This window comes from Lepus europaeus, chromosome 3 (assembly GCF_033115175.1).
Source record: "Lepus europaeus isolate LE1 chromosome 3, mLepTim1.pri, whole genome shotgun sequence".
NCBI classification, from domain to species: Eukaryota; Metazoa; Chordata; class Mammalia; order Lagomorpha; family Leporidae; genus Lepus; species Lepus europaeus.
The window spans coordinates 35,712,678-35,732,704 of NC_084829.1; the positions used below are offsets into that span (position 1 = coordinate 35,712,678).

At 59.2% G+C, this 20,027-nt stretch overlaps 1 protein-coding gene across 7 annotated transcripts in view; it reads left to right on the forward strand.

Moving 5' to 3' along the window:
* The window catches only part of ANKS1A (ankyrin repeat and sterile alpha motif domain containing 1A), a 208,104-nt gene that overhangs the window by 184,971 nt on the left and 3,106 nt on the right, over window positions 1-20,027 (forward strand). For 6 of the 7 annotated variants that reach the window (XR_009865490.1, XR_009865488.1, XR_009865491.1 and 3 more), the window contains 10 exons: window positions 10,286-10,384; window positions 11,139-11,291; window positions 11,379-11,486; window positions 13,284-13,448; window positions 15,386-15,511; window positions 15,807-15,878; window positions 16,013-16,099; window positions 16,642-16,779; window positions 18,526-18,696; window positions 19,538-19,867. Coding sequence is in view for 1 of the 7 variants with exons in the window: in XM_062185987.1 (XP_062041971.1) it covers window positions 10,286-10,384; window positions 11,139-11,291; window positions 11,379-11,486; window positions 13,284-13,448; window positions 15,386-15,511; window positions 15,807-15,878; window positions 16,013-16,099; window positions 16,642-16,779; window positions 18,526-18,696; window positions 19,538-19,635 (1,217 nt within the window). In the remaining 6 variants the exon portion in view is untranslated. The remainder of the gene's footprint in view (window positions 1-10,285; window positions 10,385-11,138; window positions 11,292-11,378; window positions 11,487-13,283; window positions 13,449-15,385; window positions 15,512-15,806; window positions 15,879-16,012; window positions 16,100-16,641; window positions 16,780-18,525; window positions 18,697-19,537; window positions 19,868-20,027) is intronic. The other variant, XM_062185987.1, reaches the window with a different exon arrangement.

Genomic DNA, 20,027 nt, shown 5'->3' on the forward strand with positions numbered 1-20,027 from the left:
GGATTTCTCTCTCTCCCCCTCCAACCCAAACCTCAACCTCAACCCCACCATCTATAATTCCAAATTACAAAAAAAAAAAAAAAAAAAAAGAAGTGAGCAGCAGGAGCAGACACCCATATATATGTGTTGCTGGCATCACAGGAGGCAGCTTAACCTGCTGTGCCACAATGCCAGCCCTACAGCGGAGACTAATGCAAGACACAAGCAGCTCCCAGGAGGCAGGCGCTCGGGCAGCAGCTTGTTTCACATCAGAGTGCTGCTGTGGACTTCCTCCCCATTGTTGTGGAACAGGGTACTGCGAGTGTCACACAGCTCCCTCTCAGGTCACACTGCCTGGTCACCCTCTCTCTGCTAATTCCCTCCCACGGTACCTCTGCTCTGATGTCTTTCCAGTCGAGGAGGAGTCACTGCCTTACAGAGTTGTAAGGACCAGAGGCCTCCCTTCTTTGCCTTGCACTGGCACTGCCCATGCCAACCTTCACCTGTCCTACCTTGAGCCTGAGACTCAGAAATTTCCAATTACAAGGAGAGGAGAGGCGGGTGAGAGAGGCCTGCCCACAGAGAGTGAAGGGCTAGCTGGGGTGTAGTGAGGGCAGGGCTTTGATGAGGCAGAACAGGTGGGCTGGGCCAACCTGAGGGCCCTGAAAGGCACGTGTGGAGGGAGCCCCAAGGTCTCCAAGAACCAGATGTGTTGGGAGAGGGGCCTCTGGCCCATGCCCCTCGCCAGACAGAAAGACCCTTGAGTCGAGGCGGGAGAGGTTGAGAGCCAGCCTGAGGTTGAGGTGCAGAGAAATGATCCCTGGAGAGGAGGCTGGCCTCAGGCTCAGGATGAGTTAGGAACAAAGAGAAGCAGCAGGCCAGAGCCGGGAGGCCTCCTGCTCTCCTATCACTTTCTTCCTTCATGGGCTTTTGCCACGAGGCAGATGGACCCCGCTGTTCTGTCTCTGAGACTGTGCCAGCTTGTTCCCCTGTGTTGGGAGAGACGACAGGTGAAGAGGGGCCAGAAAGCACGCTGTGACTGACAGGGCCTTCTTTATTGGCTTCCACGAAACTTCCAACCAGACCTCCAAGGCCCTGGAGTCCCTTCTTGCTCCTGTCCCGATTTGCTCCTCACTGTTGGGCCCCATAAGCCAGCTTTACATGAGCCCGGGGCCTGTGCCCATGCTGCCCCTCCTCCCAGGGGCTGTGGCCAGCCTGAGGAAAGGTGCCTCTCTTAGAGAGCATCGCTGCCTCGACCCCCTCTCCTCTGGCCTCTGCCCGCCTGTCTGCAGCTGATCGTGTTGGAATCTTCCGAACCGAGTTGAGGACCTGCGTGGGGAGATGGGTGGAACTAAGGCTTGAGAGGAGCGCCCTTAGACGAGTGTGGGTCCTGCCTCCTGGACTGTTTTTTTTTTTTTTTTTTTTTTTTTTAAGACAGGCAGAGTGGACAGTGAGAGAGAGAGACAGAGAGAAAGGTCTTCCTTTTGCCATTGGTTCACCCTCCATGGCCGCTGTGGCTGGCATGCTGCGGCCTGCGCACCACGCTGATCCGAAGGCAGGAACCAGGTGCTTCTCCTGGTCTCCCATGGGGTGCAGGGCCCAAGCACTTGGGCCATCCTCCACTGCACTCCCGGGCCACAGCAGAGAGCTGGACTGGAAGAGGAGCAACTGGGACAGAATCCGGCACCATGACTGGGACTAGAACCCAGAGTGCCAGTGCCGCAGGCAGAGGATTAGCCTATTGAGCCACGGCACTGGCCTCCTGGACTGTTTTCTGTGGCCACTTCGGGACATAACTCCTCAGGTATCCCAGGAGTTGACGCTGTACCAGGTGCCTCCCTTGGTCCCCAGCACCTGCCCAGGGCAGCCCATTCACCTTGAGATAGGTGCAAGCTGTGTCTGGGAGCTTTCCCAGCATGTGCACTCTCTCACTGTCCCTCTGCTGTCCTGCCTGTGCCAAGTTACTCAGGGTGGTACCTGCTGGAATGACGTAGGAGCCCACCTCCAGCCACCCCAGGCACTGCTCTGGCCTTCTCCAGCCCCTGTATAAATGTGGAAAGAGATTTGAGAACTTGAGTGCTTGTTTTCCTTCTGTTCATCTGACCAACAGCACTTTAGACTTGGCTGGCAGCCCCTGTTCCGTGCTGACATCCTGGTGAACAGTAGTGGAAGGGTCTTTCCTGGCACTGCAGAATGTCCAGTGTTCACGTTGCCAAACAGCCCCCAGCCCCATTGTCCATGTGTGGAACGTTAAGACCAGGGGCAGGCAAGGGGCCGCATCTCTGACATTCCACCAAGGGTCAGCTATAACTGACCCTCATGGTTCCCAGGCCCCCCTGAAGCCCAGGAACAGCAGCTTCAGGGCCTGTGGATTGAATGATTCGCTCATGGTTGCCCCTCAAGCAGACAGCAGAGTTTGGACTGTCCTCTCGGTCCCCTGGGCTCAGAGTGGTGCTCCTGCTTCCCCACCCCAGGAAGGCGCCGCCGCTGAGCCCAGCACATTCCCACAAGGTCAGAGCCTGGCACGAGGGCCAGTCGGGCCAGACAAGCACACCACTCCCAGGGGTGGTCTGGGTCAGTCTGTCCTGTCCACCCGCAGTATAGGGAGGCATTCTACAGAAGGCTGAGAAAGGAGCTGGCAACAAAACAGACCTGAGTGAGCTCTGCGCACTGACTTAGGGCTCCGGGCCTGCACAGCCACCACCACAGCCCTGCCCTGCTGCCCGCTGTCTCTGACGCTCTGGATGGAGGTCAGACTTGTGTAAACTGAGGGGAAAGGTTCAGGAGAAAGCTTAAGATCATACTTGGTGGCAAAGAGAATTGGACCAGGGATCAGGAGACCTGGATTCTCCTCCTGGCCCCTTCCTGTGTGACTTTGAGCAGGTTGCCCCGCCTCTGTGTTTATCCTCTGTCACGTGGGACTCCATTTGACCCTCTTGCCCCATGGGACATAAGCTCTGAAGGTGACGCACTGTTGTATGTGGTGACATTGTGAGGGATGTGGCCGTGTCCTCACTGAGAGAGTGCACAGCACTCTCTCTCTGCAGGAAGCAGAGGTTAGTCTGTCTGCTCTTGTCCCCAGAGCCGTGAGATAAAGCTGTTGTGAGTGGTTTGGAACCCAGGACTGGGCCCTTTATCACCAGACCAGCAGGCCCTACCTCCTGATGACAGGGTGAATGTGAGTCCTGGGCTGCCGCCAAGACCTCAGAGGAAGGTGTCTGAGCTGACAGGCTCCAAGGGCAGGGCAAGGATGCGACCCTGGCCTGCAGAGGGCGGACACCAAGGACCTGCTGGGAGAATGAGGGCCAGAAGGCGTGCTGCCACCAGGAGCCAGTAACATTTTTGCTTCCTCTTGCTCACTGTCATCATTAAGTTTTATTACTTGAGTGAGGCCCGGGCCTGGGCTAGGCAGGGTTTTGGCTACTTGGGAAGGCAGGGAGGTATGGGTCAAGGCCAAGTACCTCCTGGGGCAGCCATGAGTTGAGGTGACCACTTCGGGAAATTGCATCAGAAAGTCCAGAAGAGGCACGGGTTGGTGCCGCCAGGCAGCATGGGGGGACAGAGGGGAACGCAGCAGGAGTCACTGAGCCCCTGACTCACGTGCAGGTTGGTGCTCACCCAGTGACAGTCGCTACTCAGCCTGTGCAGCAGGTGCTCTGTTCCTGCTCGCCAGGTCCTGAATCGGTGAGAACCTTGAACAGCAAAAACAGGAGTAGAACTCGGTCTCATGTCTTTACAACACAGCCACCTTGTGTCGTTGCTGGCGCTTGGAAAGCCCTTACCCCTGAGGTGTCTAGGAGCACACCCTTGAGCAAGCGAGAGCGCTCTCCCTCCGTGCTGTCTGCCCCTCACTCCGAGGCTTTCCTGCTGTCCCCTGGCCAGCTCCTCTCACCCCAAACTCTGAGTCTGGGGCTGTTCTCTGGGCTGGAGGGAAGAGTGTGCTCCACCCCCTCTCCTGGCTCACTGCGAGAGCCCCCACGGGTTGGTGACAACACCCCAGTCCGAGCTGAGACCAGAAGCCTGGTCTGTGTTCAGTGGCCTGTACCGCAGAGGTTGTTCTGGGAGCGATGGCAGCCTGCCGCAGCGACGACTAGCAGGCAGAGCCCAGAGCAGGCAGCCTGTGGGTGTGCGTGCGGCCGCTGCCATGTTGGCAGAGAACAGCTGTGTGTCCTGGGCAAGTTCTGCACACAGTCCATGGGTGTGTGGGAAAAGCTGCATATATGGGGGTGTATGCATGCACAAGTATATGTTACGGCCCCGTTTTACCCCCCAAAATTTAATAAAACTTAGAAAAGTACACTAAAATGGTAAACATCCCACTTTTTAAAGAAAATTCATTCATTTAGAAAAATGTACCGGCCGGCGCCACAGCTCAATAGGCTAATCCTCTGCCTGCGGCGCCGGCACACCAGGTTCTAGTCCCGGTTGGGGCACTGGATTCTGTCCCGGTTGCCCCTCTTCCAGGCCAGCTCTCTGCTGTGGCCCGGGAGTGCAGTGGAGGATGGCCCAAGTGCTTGGGCCCTGTACCTGCATGGGAGACCAGGAGAAGCACCTGGCTCCTGGCTTCAGATCAGCATGATGCGCCGGCCACAGCACACCGGCCACAGCAGCCATTGGAGGGTGAACCAATGGCAAAAGGAAGACCTTTCTCTCTGTCTCTCTCTCTCTCACTGTCCACTCTGCCTGTCAAAAAAAAAAAAAAAAAAAAAAAGTACCAAAATGGGAACCTTTTTTTTCCTCTCGAGGTGATGGATTTACAGGTTACTTTCACATTTTTCTTTGTGCTTTCTTTACTTTCAAAATGTTCTATAATTAACGTATAATTCTACTCAGAAAAATAATTTGGAGAGAGAATGCAGGGCCCAGTGGAAATCCGCCATGCTCTTGAAGGCGGAGCAGATATCCCAGCCCGGCCCTGACTCAGGAAGCTCTGAGTAACTTGGGCCCTGCCTCCTGCTCTGCCCAGGGTTTGGTGAACAACTGTCACCCAGCCAGGGCACAGCTTTCCCCTGTGCTGGCTCTGCTGGCCTTAGGGGGATTCTCCTTTCTGGTCCTGAGTCACATTTGCTGTGTTTCCAGAGTGTGCCCCCTTGGGTACCGCACCTGCTGTGTGAGGCGAGAGGGGAGGAGCTACGGGGAGAAGCACCTGTCAGGCCAGGATGTAGCTCTGTCTCACGGCCGCCTTTGCATTTTTATGTCTGGTGGCAGGCAGGGAGTGACCAGCATGGAGATGAGGCTGGAGGAGGCGGCAGTGGCATTGGCGTGTGGTCTGAAACCAGAGCCTAGGCCAGTGCTGTTCTGGCCACTAGGCTTTGTCTCTGTCTCTGTCTTGTCTTTAAAGATGAATTTATTTATTTGAAAGAGTTGGAGAGTGAAGGAGAGACAGAGAAAGAAAGGTCTTCCATCTTCAGGTTCACTCCTCAGATGGCCACAACAGCCGGGGCTGGGCCATGCTGAAGCCAGGAGCTTCTTCTGGATCTCCCACATGGGTGCAGGAGCCCAAGCACTTGGACATCTGCTGCTGCTTTTCCCAGGCCACAGCAGGGAGTTGGATTAGAAGTGGAGCAACCAGGATGAGAACCAGAACCCACAGGGGATGCCGATGCTGCAGACGGCGGCTTTACGTGCTACGCTGCAGTGCCAGCCCCTCACCCTTGCATCAGAAGAGGGACCTTGGTATGCATGGAGGTCCCATGCTTGAGAGGCTGGTTTTGGCCGAGGTCTGGGCCCAGGGCTGCCCCTCCACCCCACAGCCTTGGGATCGTGCCACAGGCCCAGCCCTCACGTCCCTGGCCTTTCTTGAGCAGAGGGGAGTTGGTAGATGGTGGCTTCATGCCTTTCCCACTGGTGTGGAGAGTGAGCCCTGGGACACTCCGCCTTTTCCTCAGCTCCCTCTGGAGACCCCAAGACTGGGGAGAGTGACATTTCCCACACCAGGCTTTTCTGGTTGTGGTTTAAGTGAGCTCTGTTTCCTTACTGTATTTCCCTAACAAACCCACCCCTGGGGCCTCTGTTATCCCTGCAGGTGGACAGGGAGGTTCTCTTGGTTTCCTACTCTACAGTGTGGCTTTCTCCTCCTCCTGGAGTTACTGTAAGGATTAATGAGATGCGGGCAAGGTGCTTGTGCTCATCACTGTCAGCCCCCTGCAGGCCATCGTTGGTATTGGCGCCATCCTCATCTCGGCTCTTGCAGCCCAGAGCCTCTGCTGAATCCTCCACCTGTCCAACTCTTGGCCACCTTGCACGTCCCCTCGAGGGCCACCTTCCCAGGACGCCTCCCCCTCCCTAGCTCTCTCCCCCTTCCTCCTCTGGTGAGTTCTCTGAATTCCTGCAGCCCCCTCAGGAACTGCTCCCTGGAGCGCTGGGTCATTGTTCAGTGGCGTGGGGCCAGCAGCACCGAGAGGTGACCGTGGTGCAGGCCCTGGCTCCCGTATGTTCACCACCTCCTCGGGACAGACACGTCAGCACAGCCATAGTGCAGCTGATATGCGTGAGCCTCGATTTGTCCCAGGAGCCAGGCTTTGCAGTGTGGTGGGTTGTGGAGCTCCCTGCTGCTCCACCGTGTTTTCTCTCCCACACGTGGCCTGTGGTCAGGGGAGGGGGAGGGCTGGTCTCCCCCTGGTGTGGGCCTTCCCAGGCTGAGTGCCTCAGAGTCCCTGGCACTGTAGGCAGTGAGTGGAAACGGTGGAAGACACCTGGAGGACAGAGGTGCGGTAGGAGCCAGGGTCCCCGGGTTCTGTGCCTCTGTAAAGAGGGGATTCTCGATGACCCATAAACCTAGATGGGCTTGGGGTTTTCCTGGCTCTCCCAGGGTGGTTGCCTCAGTAACCAGAAGTCACCTGTGCCGTGTACACCCTCAGACATCTCTGGACAACCTTGGCATCTCCCTACACCTGTCAGCCTTGCCCTGCTCTGGACTGCTTTCCTGCAAGACTAGAGATTGAGCGTGTTAGAGAGTTTGAGCGTTGGGAGGACTTACCACACTGACCACCTGTGGGGTCCTGTATTCCCAGCTAGCAGGGGGAGAGGCAGGCTTGGCCAGGCCTGGTGTGAGGGCTCACCAAGTGTCCACACACCAAGGGCTTGTCTTCTCCCAGGATAGGTGGAAATGTCCGGTGGATCCCAGTGCTGGGGACTGACAGGAGACCTTGACCCCCACAGGCCCAGCATGTTGGCGGCTGCCATGCCCTTCCTCGCCCTGAGCTCCCTGTGCAGATGGGGGAAGGGCAGTGCCCTGCGTCTCCGATTTACTGTTCTAGCCCTGGCCCCTTGGCTGGTGTGCCTGGGAACAAGCTCTTAGTCCCATTCTGTAGCACCAAGTACCAGTGCTTTGGTTCCTCTCTGTGAACTGACGCAGGGACAGGGCTGCGTGACCTTGTGTGACCTTGCCCACCTCGCCTTCCTGGCTACAAACTGGGACAGCCTTTCTTCACTTGGAGCAGGACCCTGGCCGGACTCCAGGGCCCCTCCCTCAGCAGCCTGACCCTTCCCACCTCTGCAGTGCGGTGCACCTGCTGCTGGCCGCAGACCCACTTCCCTGCCCTCTTACCACCTCCAGACAAAACCCTCAAGCCCTTGGGGTCTGAGGCATCGATCCCTTTGACCCTCCCCTGAAGAATACTGTGATAGGATGAGAAATGTCTGTGTGGCTCTTCCTCCTGTTTCCTGACACACAGCTCCTAAACCCCTGGAGATCTTTGGTATGCTAATGAGATGACCGGTGGCCCCCTCAGGGAGGGGGAGGCTGAGGCTGGCCAGTGATTTGGTCAACTTGCCTTGAGGTCTCAACAAAAACACCGAAGACGGTGGGGGTGGGGTGGGAGGTGGTTGGTCAGAGCACTTCAGGGCAGCCGCCTGCCTGGTGTCCCTCTAGCAGAGAGGCTCCCAGCCCCTCCCACATGCCCACGAACACATCCTTATTACACACGGGTGAGCAGAGGTTCTGTGAGCTGCCCTAGTAAGTGATCCAAGCCAAGGAAAGGGCCATGGGAACCCTGGCTTACAGCCGGTGGGTCAGGTGCGCAGGTCTCAGCCTGGGCTTGGGTTGTGGCACTGAGCGCTGTACCTGTGGGATCCACTCTACTCCAGGGGGCAGCGTCAGAGGTGACTTAAACTGCGGGCTGTGTGCAGAGAATCAAAAGGCTGAGGGGCGTGAAGAGTGGTGTGAGCCAGCGCAGGCACGTTGGCTTCGTCTCACATCAGCCCTGATTCGTCCCAGCCTTCACCAAGGAGTCAGAGACCAAGGCTGGCTGGCGCTGTGGCTCAATAGGCTAATCCTCCGCCTGCGGCGCTGGCACACCGGGTTCTAGTCCCGGTCGGGGCGCCGGATTCTATCCCGGTTGCCCCTCTTCCAGGCCAGCTCTCTGCTGTGGCCCGGGAGTGCAGTGGAGGATGGCCCAAGTGCTTGGGCCCTGCACCCCATGGGAGACCAGAAGAAGCACCTGGCTCCTGGCTTCAGATCAGTGCAGTGTGCCGGCCGCAGCGGCCATTGGAGGGTGAACCAATGGCAAAAAGGAAGACCTTTCTCTCTGTCTCCCTCTACTGTCCACTCTGCCTGTCAAAAAAAAAAAAAGAGAGAGAGACCAAGGCTGTGAGGTTGGCAGCATCGAGTTCAACTAGTCATCCGTTTCTTTTTTTCTTTTTAAGGTTTTATTTATTTGTTTAAGAGGCAGAGTTATAAGACAGAGGGAGAGACAGAAAAGTCTTCCATACTTCCATACACTGGTTCATTCCTTAGGTGGCCACAATGGCCAGAGCTGTGCCAGTCCAAAGCCAGGAGCCAGGAGCTTCTTCTGGGTCTCCCACATGGATGCAGGGGCCCAAGGACTTGGGCCATCTTCTACTGCTTTCCCAGGCCACAGCAGAGAGCTGGATCGGAAGTGGAGCAGCGGGGACACAGTCGGTACTCGTGTGGGATGCCAGCACCACAGGCAGAGGCTTAACCTACTGCTCCACAGCACCAGCCCCTATGTTTCTTTTTTATTTCATAGAGTTTTTTATATTTGAGGGAGCTCCCGCCTCCTAGTTCACTCCCATAATGCCTGTAAGAAGCCAAGAGCCAGGAGCTCAATCCAAGTCTCCCAGGCACAGACCCCGTCACTCGAGCCGCCATCCCCAAACCTGGGTCTTGATCCACTTGTTCTAATCCGGGCTGTGGGGGAGGCCCCATCCTTTCCCTTTTCTCATGTCGGCCGCGACCCCTCCGACTGTCCGTGGTCACTGGACTAACATGCTGAGCACAGACACGGCAGCCATGTTCCTCCTCCAAGAAGTCTGACAGGACAGGGGCCTACCACAGCTTCCCTGTACCAACCCCTCCAGTCCCTCGCCATGCTCCCAGGACAGCTCCTGCTGTGTCCTTCCCTTCCCGCAAGGGGAGCCTGGCTCCACGCCCAGAGCCACCTGCACCCAGCTGGCGGCCGCCCGCGTCTGGCTGTGGCTGAGGGCCAGGGCAGAACCTGTGAGTCTCCTATCGGGGCCCACACTGTGCCTCTCAAAGTTGAATCCGAAAATAGCTGTCTGGTGAGTCACAGGCACGAGGCGTCCTCACAGGGGTCAGGACGTGACGTTGTCACACTGCCCAGGTTCCGATCAGCTCCACCTCTGGCTGTGTGACCTCAGGAACTTCTCACCTGTGTGTGCCTCAGTTTCCTCATCTACAGAACAGGACCGTGCGTGCGACGTGGGGATGACCCACATGAAAGCTCTCAGAGCGAGGAGCGTGCAGTGAGTGCCAGCCACGCCCTCGCCCCATCACACGGGGTGCGAGCAGCAGGTGCCCCGTGTGCTCGGCCTCCCTCAGCTGCTCCCTCAGGGCCGGTGGAGGTCAGGGAGAACAACCCGAGTGGACGCGGCTCTGGCCCACTCGTCATGGGGCGGGGAGCCCTTCCTAACTGGGTGCCCTCCTCCTGGTGGCAAGTCCAGCTCCTTGGCTCTGCCTCTGTCACCAGCTGCCTGCCTGCAGGCGTTCTCACACTCTAGAATTACAGTCACACCTGCGAGACCCCTTGGGACTAGCCCAGCGGTTCTTCCTCTTGGCCTTGGGACTGCTCCCCAGACGCACACATGAACACTCAGGTGGGCTAGTGCAGGTGGCCAGGCGTGGGAGGTCCCACCCCTCAGCCCTGTATGTCCTGGCCCAGGTCCCCAGATCAGCAGCCTGCAGGGTTGTGTGCAGTTGACCCCAGCCTCTGGCCCCAGGACCCCTGAGTCCCCTTGCTGTCTTGGTGCTGTTGGTGCAGCAGCAGAACTTGGCCACAAGCCATGGGCTCAGGAGGGACCCTGACGTCTTCCTCTCTGTTCTCAGGGGTCTAACGTGATGGAAGAACAAGATCTGCGAGAGATTGGCATTGGTGACCCGCAGCACCGACGGAAGCTGCTCCAGGCCGCACGCTCTCTGCCCAAGGTGACCACTACTTATGCCAAGGCCAGGGCCCTGTCCCTAATGCTGTCCCCTGGACTGAGGATAGCTGGGCTCCAGCACGTACAGATCATATGGGTCTCTTCCTTGTCCTGAGAGCCCCAGCAGGGCCAGCACACATCCTGTTTGCTTCCTCACTGAGTCGCGAGGCCCCTGGAGAGGCATCAGGGCTCTAGGAGCAGTAAACACCTTGTCAGGATGGACCGCAGAGGTGCCAGGCTCTCATGTGAGCCTGATGCCCACAGGGTTGGCCTGTCGCCTCGAGCCCCTTTGGGGCATCCAGGCCACCCCGTACTGACCTCCGGCAACAGACCCCTCCCCAGGTGGGCCTGGGAGAGCAGGGCAGCCAAGAAGGCATAGTCTTCCCCTGGGGAGCTCGGAGCTGGCAGGCCTGGGCCCCTCCCCCGAGCCGTGCTGGTGCCACATCCAGGGCCCCGTGTTCCTTCCACTCGGTCAGGGCTTAGAAGCACCTGCTTCACAGACACCCCATTTTCTGGTCCCTGCACCCCTCATCTAGCCTTACCCGGCCCTGAGGGTCAGCCAGTGGTTCCCACCTCCCACATGGGGAAGCTAAGGCCAAAGCGCCAGTGCTAGAAAGGGAGGGACTTGGGGGTGCTCAGGGGCTTCCCTCAGCCGCTGCCCCTGGTGTAGTTGTGTGAGCTGGCCTGGGCCCCAGGTCCTCAGGTCCCCATCCTGTGAGTGTGGAGATGTCAGCCCCGTTGCCTCCCTTGCCCCATAGGTGAAGGCGCTGGGCTGTGATGGGAACAGCCCCCCATCAGTGCCCTCCTGGCTGGACTCCCTGGGGCTGCAGGACTATGTCCACTCCTTCCTGTCGAGTGGCTACAGCTCCATCGACACTGTGAAGAACCTCTGGGAGCTGGAGCTCGTCAATGTGAGTACAGCCTGGGCCTGGGCCGGCTCCTCCATGACACGCCTGGCCATGGGGACCCCGCTGACACCTCCCCTCTTTGCTGCCCAGGTCCTGAAAGTGCACCTGCTCGGCCATCGCAAGCGCATCATTGCCTCCCTCGCAGACAGGCCCTACGAGGAGCCGCCCCAGAAGCCCCCGAGGTTTTCCCAGCTGAGAGTGAGTTGAGGGATAAAAGGAATCTGCATGTTCTCTGTGTCTTTAGACTCAAAGAGAATCCTCTCGGAACCTTTCAGAGAGGTATCCGCTGTGTTGTTGGGGCCAAGTCTGCCCCTGGGCTCAGCTCAACAGGGGAGCACAGGAGATAGGTCTTTGCCTGGCTCTTTAGAAATCACGTGCCTCCCAGAAGCCTGGGGTGGTCTATGATAAAGGGGCTGTGGGGCAGACATTCGGCCTCGTGGTTAAGACACAGCTTGGCTGGGAGTGCCTGCTTTCAGCTCCACCTCCCAATCCCAGGGTCCTGCGAATTCTCCCTTGGGAGCCAGCAGGTAATGGCTCAAGTGCTTGGGTCCCTGCCACCCACATGGGAGACCTGGACTGAGTTCCTGGCTCCTGGTTTCAGCCTCATTCCAGTCCCAGTTGTTGCAGGTATTTGGGGAATGATGGGATCTTTTAAAAAAAAAAAAATTTATCTTCATCTACTCGAAAAGCAGAGTGACAGATCTATCCAATGATTCACTCTCCAAATGCCTACCACAGCCAGGGATGTGCCACACTGAAACCAAGAGCCTGGAACTCCATCCCGATCTCCCATGTGGGTGGCAGGAACCCAAGTACTCGAGTCGTCACCTGCTGCTTCCAGGATGCATTGGCAGGAAGCGGATAGACAGGCATCCCAAGCAGCCACTGAACCAGTTTGCCACAACACCCACCCCTAGGAGCTTGCTTTCTCTGCCTTTCAAAAAAGATTTTCCAGAGATTTTCTTTAATTGGGGCAGACATTTGCCACAGCTGTTGTCACTGCTTTGGATACTCACAGCCCGTATCAGGGTGTTGGGGTTCAGGTCCTTCTCTGCTCCCAGTTCCAGCTTCCTGCTGAGCTGCACCCTGGGAGTCTGTAGGCGCTGAGTCTCTGTAGGCCACGTAGAAGCCCAGATTCAGTGTCCAGCGCCCAGCCTCAGCCTGGCCCAGCGCTGGCTGTTGTGAGCATTTGGGGAGTGGACCAGTGGATGGGAGATCTGGCTCTGTCTCTCTGCTTTCCAAATAAATAAACATTTAAAAGAAAATAAAAGTTGAGGGGAAAGTAAAACAAATATACAGAATGCAGGCTTTGCTGGGGCTGCATCTGGGTGTTAAAGTCAGCCCCCACGCTTGCGCCCTAGTGCCTGGGGCGGGGGTGGGGGGTGGGCCCGGGGGTGAGGTGTGAGGAGTCCCCTCAGGGCGGTGTGATCTGAGCCCCAGGCCTAGCTGGATCGGGATATGGGGGTGGGGAAGAGCAGGCCTCCCGGTGACGTGATGTGTTGCAGAGGTCCTGGAGCCCTGACTGCAGGCAGGATGGGTTGCACCCGCAGCCTGTTGCCCCCTCAGGCCAGCTGCTGCCTGCCAGGCCCCTGTCCCAGGCCTCATCCCATTTCATTCTCCCGCAACTTCAGCAACTGGGGGCTATTTTATCCTCCTCCGATGGACGAGAAAGCTGCAGCCCAGCCTCGTTCTGGGAGCCAAGCGCACAGCGGACGTCCATTCTTAGGAAGCCTGAGGGCGCAGGTTCGTCCTCTCTCAGCTGGGACCGCGGGGGCCGCCGGCAGTGCTGTAGTCTTCCCAAGGTTTTGTGCAGATGATTCCCTCTCTGATGGGCTTAAAAGCAGCGCCCTGGCCTAGCGCTGTCCTTTCCACAGAGGGCCCAGGCCCAGGGGAGCATCGTGGCCTGAGGGTGCTTGCGGTGGCCACACCCCTGCGGGTGGGGTCGTCACACTGGGCCAGTGGGCTGTGGTTCTACCTGGGTTTCTCCCCATGCAGTGCCAAGACTTGCTCTCCCAGACGTCATCCCCCCTGAGCCAGAGTGACTCGTGCACCGGGCGCTCAGCGGACCTCCTGCTGCCTTCGGTGGACACGGGCAGGCGGCGGCACGAGAGCCTTCACGAGCCTGTGGCGCCCTCTCGAACTGAGCGCTGCAGAACCCAGGTGGGCAGGACGGACCCCCAGAGCCATCTGCTGCCCCGTGCCTAGGCCTGCTTCCCTTGTCCTCCACTCGGTGGCCCAGCTGAGGCCCGGCCGGCCTCCCGGAGCTCGGACTGCACAGTGCGCCGCAGTGTCGGTGCTGGGCCACACCCACAACCTCAGTGGCCTGGACTCCCCCCTCAGGTGTTCAGAGCCACCTGCTCCTCTGTGACCGCAGCTCCCTACTGTCCAGCCCCGAAGGCCCTTGCTCATTCCCACGGCCCATCCCAGGGCCCTTGCTCCCGCCCATTCTCTCTTCCTTGCACGGGTTGCTCCCACAGCTGCACATCTGTTCACCTCCCCAGCAGAACTGCAGCCCAGCTCAGAGCCGGCCATTCCTGCTCTGTGCCTGTGGCCTCCAGTGGGTAGAGCCGGGGACCCCAGGGTGCTCACCAGCCTTGCTGGCCCTAGTGCCGCCTGTTGTCCTTGCCCAAAGCCGGCTCCATCTCACACTCTAGCTCACCTGCTCAGGGCATCGAGATACTGAAGACTGGCCTGCCCCATGTGCTGCCTTGCACAGACCCCTGGCCGTGTCCCTTGTCCCCTTTGGGCTTGTCAGATATCGGATTGGCAGGTGTCCCTCATGCCTGTCAGGGTGAACTTTAACTTCACTCCTGCCTCTTTTTCTGACTCACACTTTTCATTGCTGGCGTCTGGGGATTTTGCTTGCTGTTCCACAAACTTGACCGTGACTTCAAAGGTCTTAATGGCCCTTCCAGCAGTTTCAGGCGCTCTGTATTGCGAGGCCACAGCTGCTGGCGGTGGAAGCCTTACACGCTGCCCTCCTGAGGAGGCCATCATCTTTTTTTTTTTTTTTTTTAAATTTTTGACAGGCAGAGTGGACAGTGAGAGAGAGAGACAGAGAGAAAGGTCTTCCTTTTGCCATTGGTTCACCCTCCAATGGCCGCCGCGGTAGGCGCGCTGCGGCCGGCGCACCGCGCTGTTCCAAAGGCAGGAGCCAGTTGCTTCTCCTGGTCTCCAATGGGGTGCAGGACCCAACCACTTGGGCCATCCTCCACTGCCCTCCCTGGCCACAGCAGAGAGCTGGCCTGGAAGAGGGGCAACCGGGACAGGATCGGTGCCCCGACCGGGACTAGAACCCGGTGTGCTGGCGCCGCAAGGCGGAGGATTAGCCTAGTGAGTTGCGGCGCCGGCTGGAGGCCATCATCTTGACCCAGGCCCAGCTGCTGCCTGAAGGCTCTGTTAAAATGCAGCCCCAGGGGCAGGTGTTCAGCCTGGTCCTTAAGCCTCCCACATCCCCAATCAGAAGGCCTGGGTTTGGTACCTGGCTCTGGCTCTGGCTCTGGCTCTGGCTCCTGACGCCAGCCTCCTGCCAGTGCAGACCCTGGGGAGCAGTGCTGGCTCCGGAGTGGGACTTGTTACCCACGTAGGAGACGTGGGTTGAGTTCCCAGCGTCAGCTCCAGCCAGGAGCCATTGTGGGTATTCAGGGAATGGGCCAGCACATGGGAGCTCGCTCTTTCTCTCTCTGTCTCTCAAGTAAAATTTAAAAGCATCCTAGCCAAGGATTCCCCGTCTTGCACTGTGAAACACAGCTCAAGTCGTGTGCGCCTCTGCTTTGTTCTGAACAGCGCCCAGCAGCCCGGGCGTCCCCACGCGGAGTCTGCTGTATTCCCCTCTGCTTTTGGCCATTTCCAGTCTCCTTTGGGACTTCTCTCGGACTCTGCAGAGCCAGCCCTTCCTCACTGAGCCCTGCTCTGAGCCGTGGGTCCCCCCTTCCTGCTGTCCTCAGCACCTCCTCCCCTGCACAGTGCATTTGAATTGCTAGTTGCCCCTGCCCTCTCCACTGGCCCTTGAACTCTGAGGTCGCTGGCTTCTGCACCCTTGGGTGTGCTGCAGCCAGCCAGCAGCCAGCAGCGATCCCACAGCATGTGTTCTGCAGGAAGAGCACCGCGAGGCCAAGCTGACCCTTCGGCCCCCCAGCCTGGCTGCCCCCTACGCCCCCGTGCAGAGCTGGCAGCACCAGCCAGAGAAGCTCATCTTCGAGTCCTGTGGTTATGAAGCCAACGTGAGTTCCTCCCCACCGCCGCTTCCCAGCCAGGCCTCTAGAGTTCCGAGTCCAGCCGGCCCCCGGACCCGCCCAGGCCCAGGGCTCAGAGGCTTTTTTCTCTGCTCTTCAGCGCCTCCCCACAGCATAGGGGCAGGGGTAGAGAGCTCTGGATGGGCTTAGCCAGGGGGAAAGTGGAGGCCTTCCCAGGCTGGGCAGAAGCGGGTTCGCTGGGTTGTGGGACAGCCCCAGATTGGCGGGTCACACTGGACAGTAACACCTGAGTCCTGAGCCCAGCCACTGTTCACTCCCACAGTATCTGGGCTCCATGCTGATCAAAGACCTGCGAGGGACAGAATCTACACAAGACGCCTGTGCCAAGATGCGGGTAGGCTGGAGCACGCAGGAGCCGGCTAGGGCAGGAGGCCGCAGGCGGGAGCACTGTGTGGCGGCTGGGAGGGAGGCCGGGGCTGTGAAACCAGAGGTGAAGGGACATGCACGGGCACTCCTTGTTCTCTCCAGAAATCCACTGAGCATATGAAGAAGATCCCCACTATCATCCTGTCCATCACCTACAAAGGAGTCAAGTTCATCGATGCCTCTAACAAGGTGCGCTTCTCCTGAGGCCTGTAGACAGGCGCAGGGGCCTTGTCGTCACAGTGATGGGGCTCCAGGGCCAGCAACCCGGATGCCCCTCCTCACCCCTGGTCTCAGAGTGCACCCGGGTCCCTGTCATTCTCATCCCACCACCCTTGCCAGGCGCTTGCCTATCCTCTACCCTGGTCCCTGCCACCCGCCTCTGTCCCCACCCTAGTCAGCATGGCTTACGTGCCCACAGGCCTTCGGTGAGCAAAGGCCCCTCCCTGCGCCATGTACTACCACTCGGGGTACCACCATCCTAAGCCCCTTCCCACCTTGCCCCTACCCTGGAGGCCAGAGAGGCTAGAGAAAGCTCAAGATTGGATGTCCACACTTTACTGCCTTAGTAGCTGTGGTCACAAGCAGAGACCCCGCACCTAAGTTGGGAGAGGTGGAAGTGGGTTTTGGCTAATGCACTGGGCTGAGACAGTGGGAGATGGTAGAAGCCTGGGCGGTGGTGCCGGGGGTGGGCCTGGGGGAGGCCGGGGCTCCAGAGCGCTTCCTTCCCACAGAACGTCATCGCGGAGCACGAGATCCGCAACATCTCCTGCGCCGCCCAGGATCCCGAGGACCTGTGCACCTTTGCCTACATCACCAAGGACCTGCAGACCAGCCACCACTACTGCCACGTCTTCAGCACAGTGGACGTGGTGAGTGGCGCCCCGGGCCCGGCGGACACTGAGCACACGCGTGGTCCACGGAGCAGGCCCTGCTGCCTCCCGGGCCGGTCTCCTTCACACAGGGGTGAGGCTGAAGCACGGAGGGCGGCCAGGGCTGGCCAGGGCCTGCGTGGCAGGGGTTTCTGAGGGCTGGCGAGGCCTCTGTCTCCCCAGGGCTCTGTGCCCAGTCCCGGCAGCGCCCTCCCTTGCAGGTTTCCTTCCTCACGTTTCTTCTCACACTCAGCCTGGGTGCCTGTGGGGACTCTGCCCGGAGACAAGGCCCCAGGGCATCCAAGTCCCCGCTGCACTCGGGGAAAGCAGCTACTTCAGAAGCTCTGTGGCTCCTGGAGTACTCAGCTCTCAGCACCCCTGCACCCCAGGCTTCGGAAGCTCCAGCCCCCTGCTTGCTCTGGGCTGGCGGAGTTAGGAACCAGGTCTGGCATCAGACCCCTGGCTGTGCCCCTTGCTAGCTAGCTGTGTGACTTGGGAAACCTCTGGCCATTTCCTCATCTATTCAAAGGGAAATATGAGGGACTGCAAAAGGGTTTTGGAAAATGAAATTAAAAGGTAAGTTTATTTTTGGTACACATCAGTTGAAATCCATGCATAGTTTTTATATAATATGCATTTTCCGTGAACTCTCTGAAGACTTGTATAGCCAACCTCGCAGTCAGGGAGGCAGGGGAGGCCTGGAGATGGAGGGAGGTGACCCACGCCGCACTCACAGTCTGTGGCCCTTGTCGTGTGCAGCCGGTTCTGTGTCGTATGTGCTCCTAGAACTCACTGTGCTGCATAAAACCACACAGAAACACCATGGGGCTATGGGTAAGGGGTTAGGGGCACAAACTCAGTGACACATTACAAAAAAGGCACTTTAAGAACACTGGCACTATTGTATTAAGTGGTTACGGAACATGGAACTAGATACTGCAGCACACGCACCGCCTTGAAGGCTTGTAGAGCCTGGTGCGGACACACACACACCCACCATCACACACACACACACCCCTGCCTCCCCCCTACCATGGCGCACACACACCCACACCCCTCCCTCCATCCCTTCCCCCCCCATGACACACACACACACACACACACCCCTGCCTCCCCCCTACCATGGCGCACACACACCCACACCCCTCCCTCCATCCCTTCCCCCCCATGACACACACACACACACACACCTCCCTCCATCCCTTCCCCCCCATGACACACACACACACACACCTCCCTCCATCCCTTCCCCCCCCACTATGACACACACACGCACACACACACCCCTCCCTCCATCCCTCCCCCCCTACTATGACACACATACACACACACACACACACACCCCTCCCTCCTTCCCTCCCTCCCTCTCTCCCCACCCCCACATGACACACACACATCCCTCCCCCCTTCCTTCCCTCCCCACCCCGGCCATGACCTTGTGAGTGAGGGGAGAACGGGAGAGGCCCAAGGAGTGTGAGGGAGGAGGGCCAGCAGGCAGGGAGGGGAGGCGGTGGGAAGGGTGGCTGTCTCGGTTCCCGGGACCTGCCGGTGCGGCGGCCACAGGTCCTGCATTCACCTGGCCTTTCTGAAAGGTGTAATTACGCAAATGGACAAAACGGTGCTGTGCTCGGATTGTCCCCGATGTCTCAGTCCTGCTGCAGCACCCTGTTTTCCAGACAAGCGCTCTCTGTTAGCCGTGCTCAGGCAGGACGGCCCCCCGCTCACCAGTGCTCTGTCTCCCCCCAGAATCTCACCTACGAGGTCATCCTGACACTCGGGCAGGCCTTCGAGGTGGCCTATCAGCTGGCCCTGCAGGCCCAGAAGGCCAGGCCTGTGGGGGCCCCCGCAGCGGAGACGATTGAAACCAAGTCTACCAAACCAGTGCCTAAGCCTCGGGTCGGCGTGAGGAAATCTGCAGTACGTGGGCCACCAGCGCCAGGACGCCCTGGCCTGGATTCGGGGTCCCTGGGTGGGGGGCTGCCCCTCCAGTGGTCCCTGCCCGTTAGGACAGCAGCTCCTCCCCTGCTCACCTCCCTTACCAGGCTCACCCCAGGGCAAAGCCACCGCGGGGCTGCAGAGTGCGAGCCCGCAGCAGGCCCGTGACGCCACCCCTGTGTCTGTCTGCTTTGCTCTGCGCCCCAGGTGCCGCTGCCCCCTGATAGTCGCTGTTGTTACTGTCACACCTGCACCACCCACCGTCCCTCCTACCTACCGCTGCCGTCTCTTAGTCCTGGACTCAAGGTCTTTGCGCCTCCTGCTGTCTTGTGTGTCCATCTCCCCGAAGTGACCGTGAGCTCTCTTCCTCGGCCTGCGTGGCCCACGTTCCCTTCTCCTTCCTGGTTGGCGCTCTGCCCCTCCCTGTGTGTGCTTCCGCCCCTGTGTTCCTGTTGTGTGTCCTCTGTCCCGAGGCCTGGCATGGCTGCTGTGGTCTCGCTCCAGGGTGAGCTGTCTGGCCCCACTGAGGGAACCGAGGCTTGGAGTTGCCCAGCCCCGGGTCCCTTTCTTGCCCAGGGGAGGGGCAGAGGAGACTCAGGTAGGGCACGCTTCCTCCCCTGAGCGGACCGAGAGATTCTTGGGGGGAGGAGGAGCTGCCCCTGGAGGTGGCCGACCCCCAGGTGCTCCGAGGAAGGCCCCGGCCCCGGCCCGCTCTTGGCTGAGACTCCTGTGCCACCTGGGTGGTGAAGGGGCTGCGGGCTGCTTGCCTCCGGCCCCGGCCTGGGGCTGCCCTCTGACTCTTCTCTGTGTTCTTGTTTGGCAGCTGGAACCGCCCGACACGGACCAAGATGCTCAGTCCCACGCCAGTGTCTCCTGGATTGTGGACCCCAAACCAGACTCTAAGCGGAGCCTCAACACCAAGTATGAGACCACTATCTTCTAAAACAGCCCACTCCCCGTCTCCACTAGTGTCACTGTGCCTTGCCGCCCGGTCTTTCTGCTTTCTCAACTCCTTCCAGCTGCTGACGCCACGGCGCCGCCTCCACTGGGCCCTGCTCTCCTGGGCAGCTGCTCCAGACACCACACTCACAGCTGTACCCCACACCGCCACACACTGTGAATCCTCCCCCTTGGGCTGAGGACAGCTTAGGGGGTGAGTTGCCTTTGAAGTGGGCAGCAAGGGGGCAAGGGACGTGCTGGCTGGGAGCCCACGCAGAATGCACCGTTAACACCCTCTCGGGTGGGCCTGGCTCCCGGTCCTGCCCCCCGTCTTCTATCCTGAGCCGCGGCGGGGCGCTGTCCTCACCTTCCCT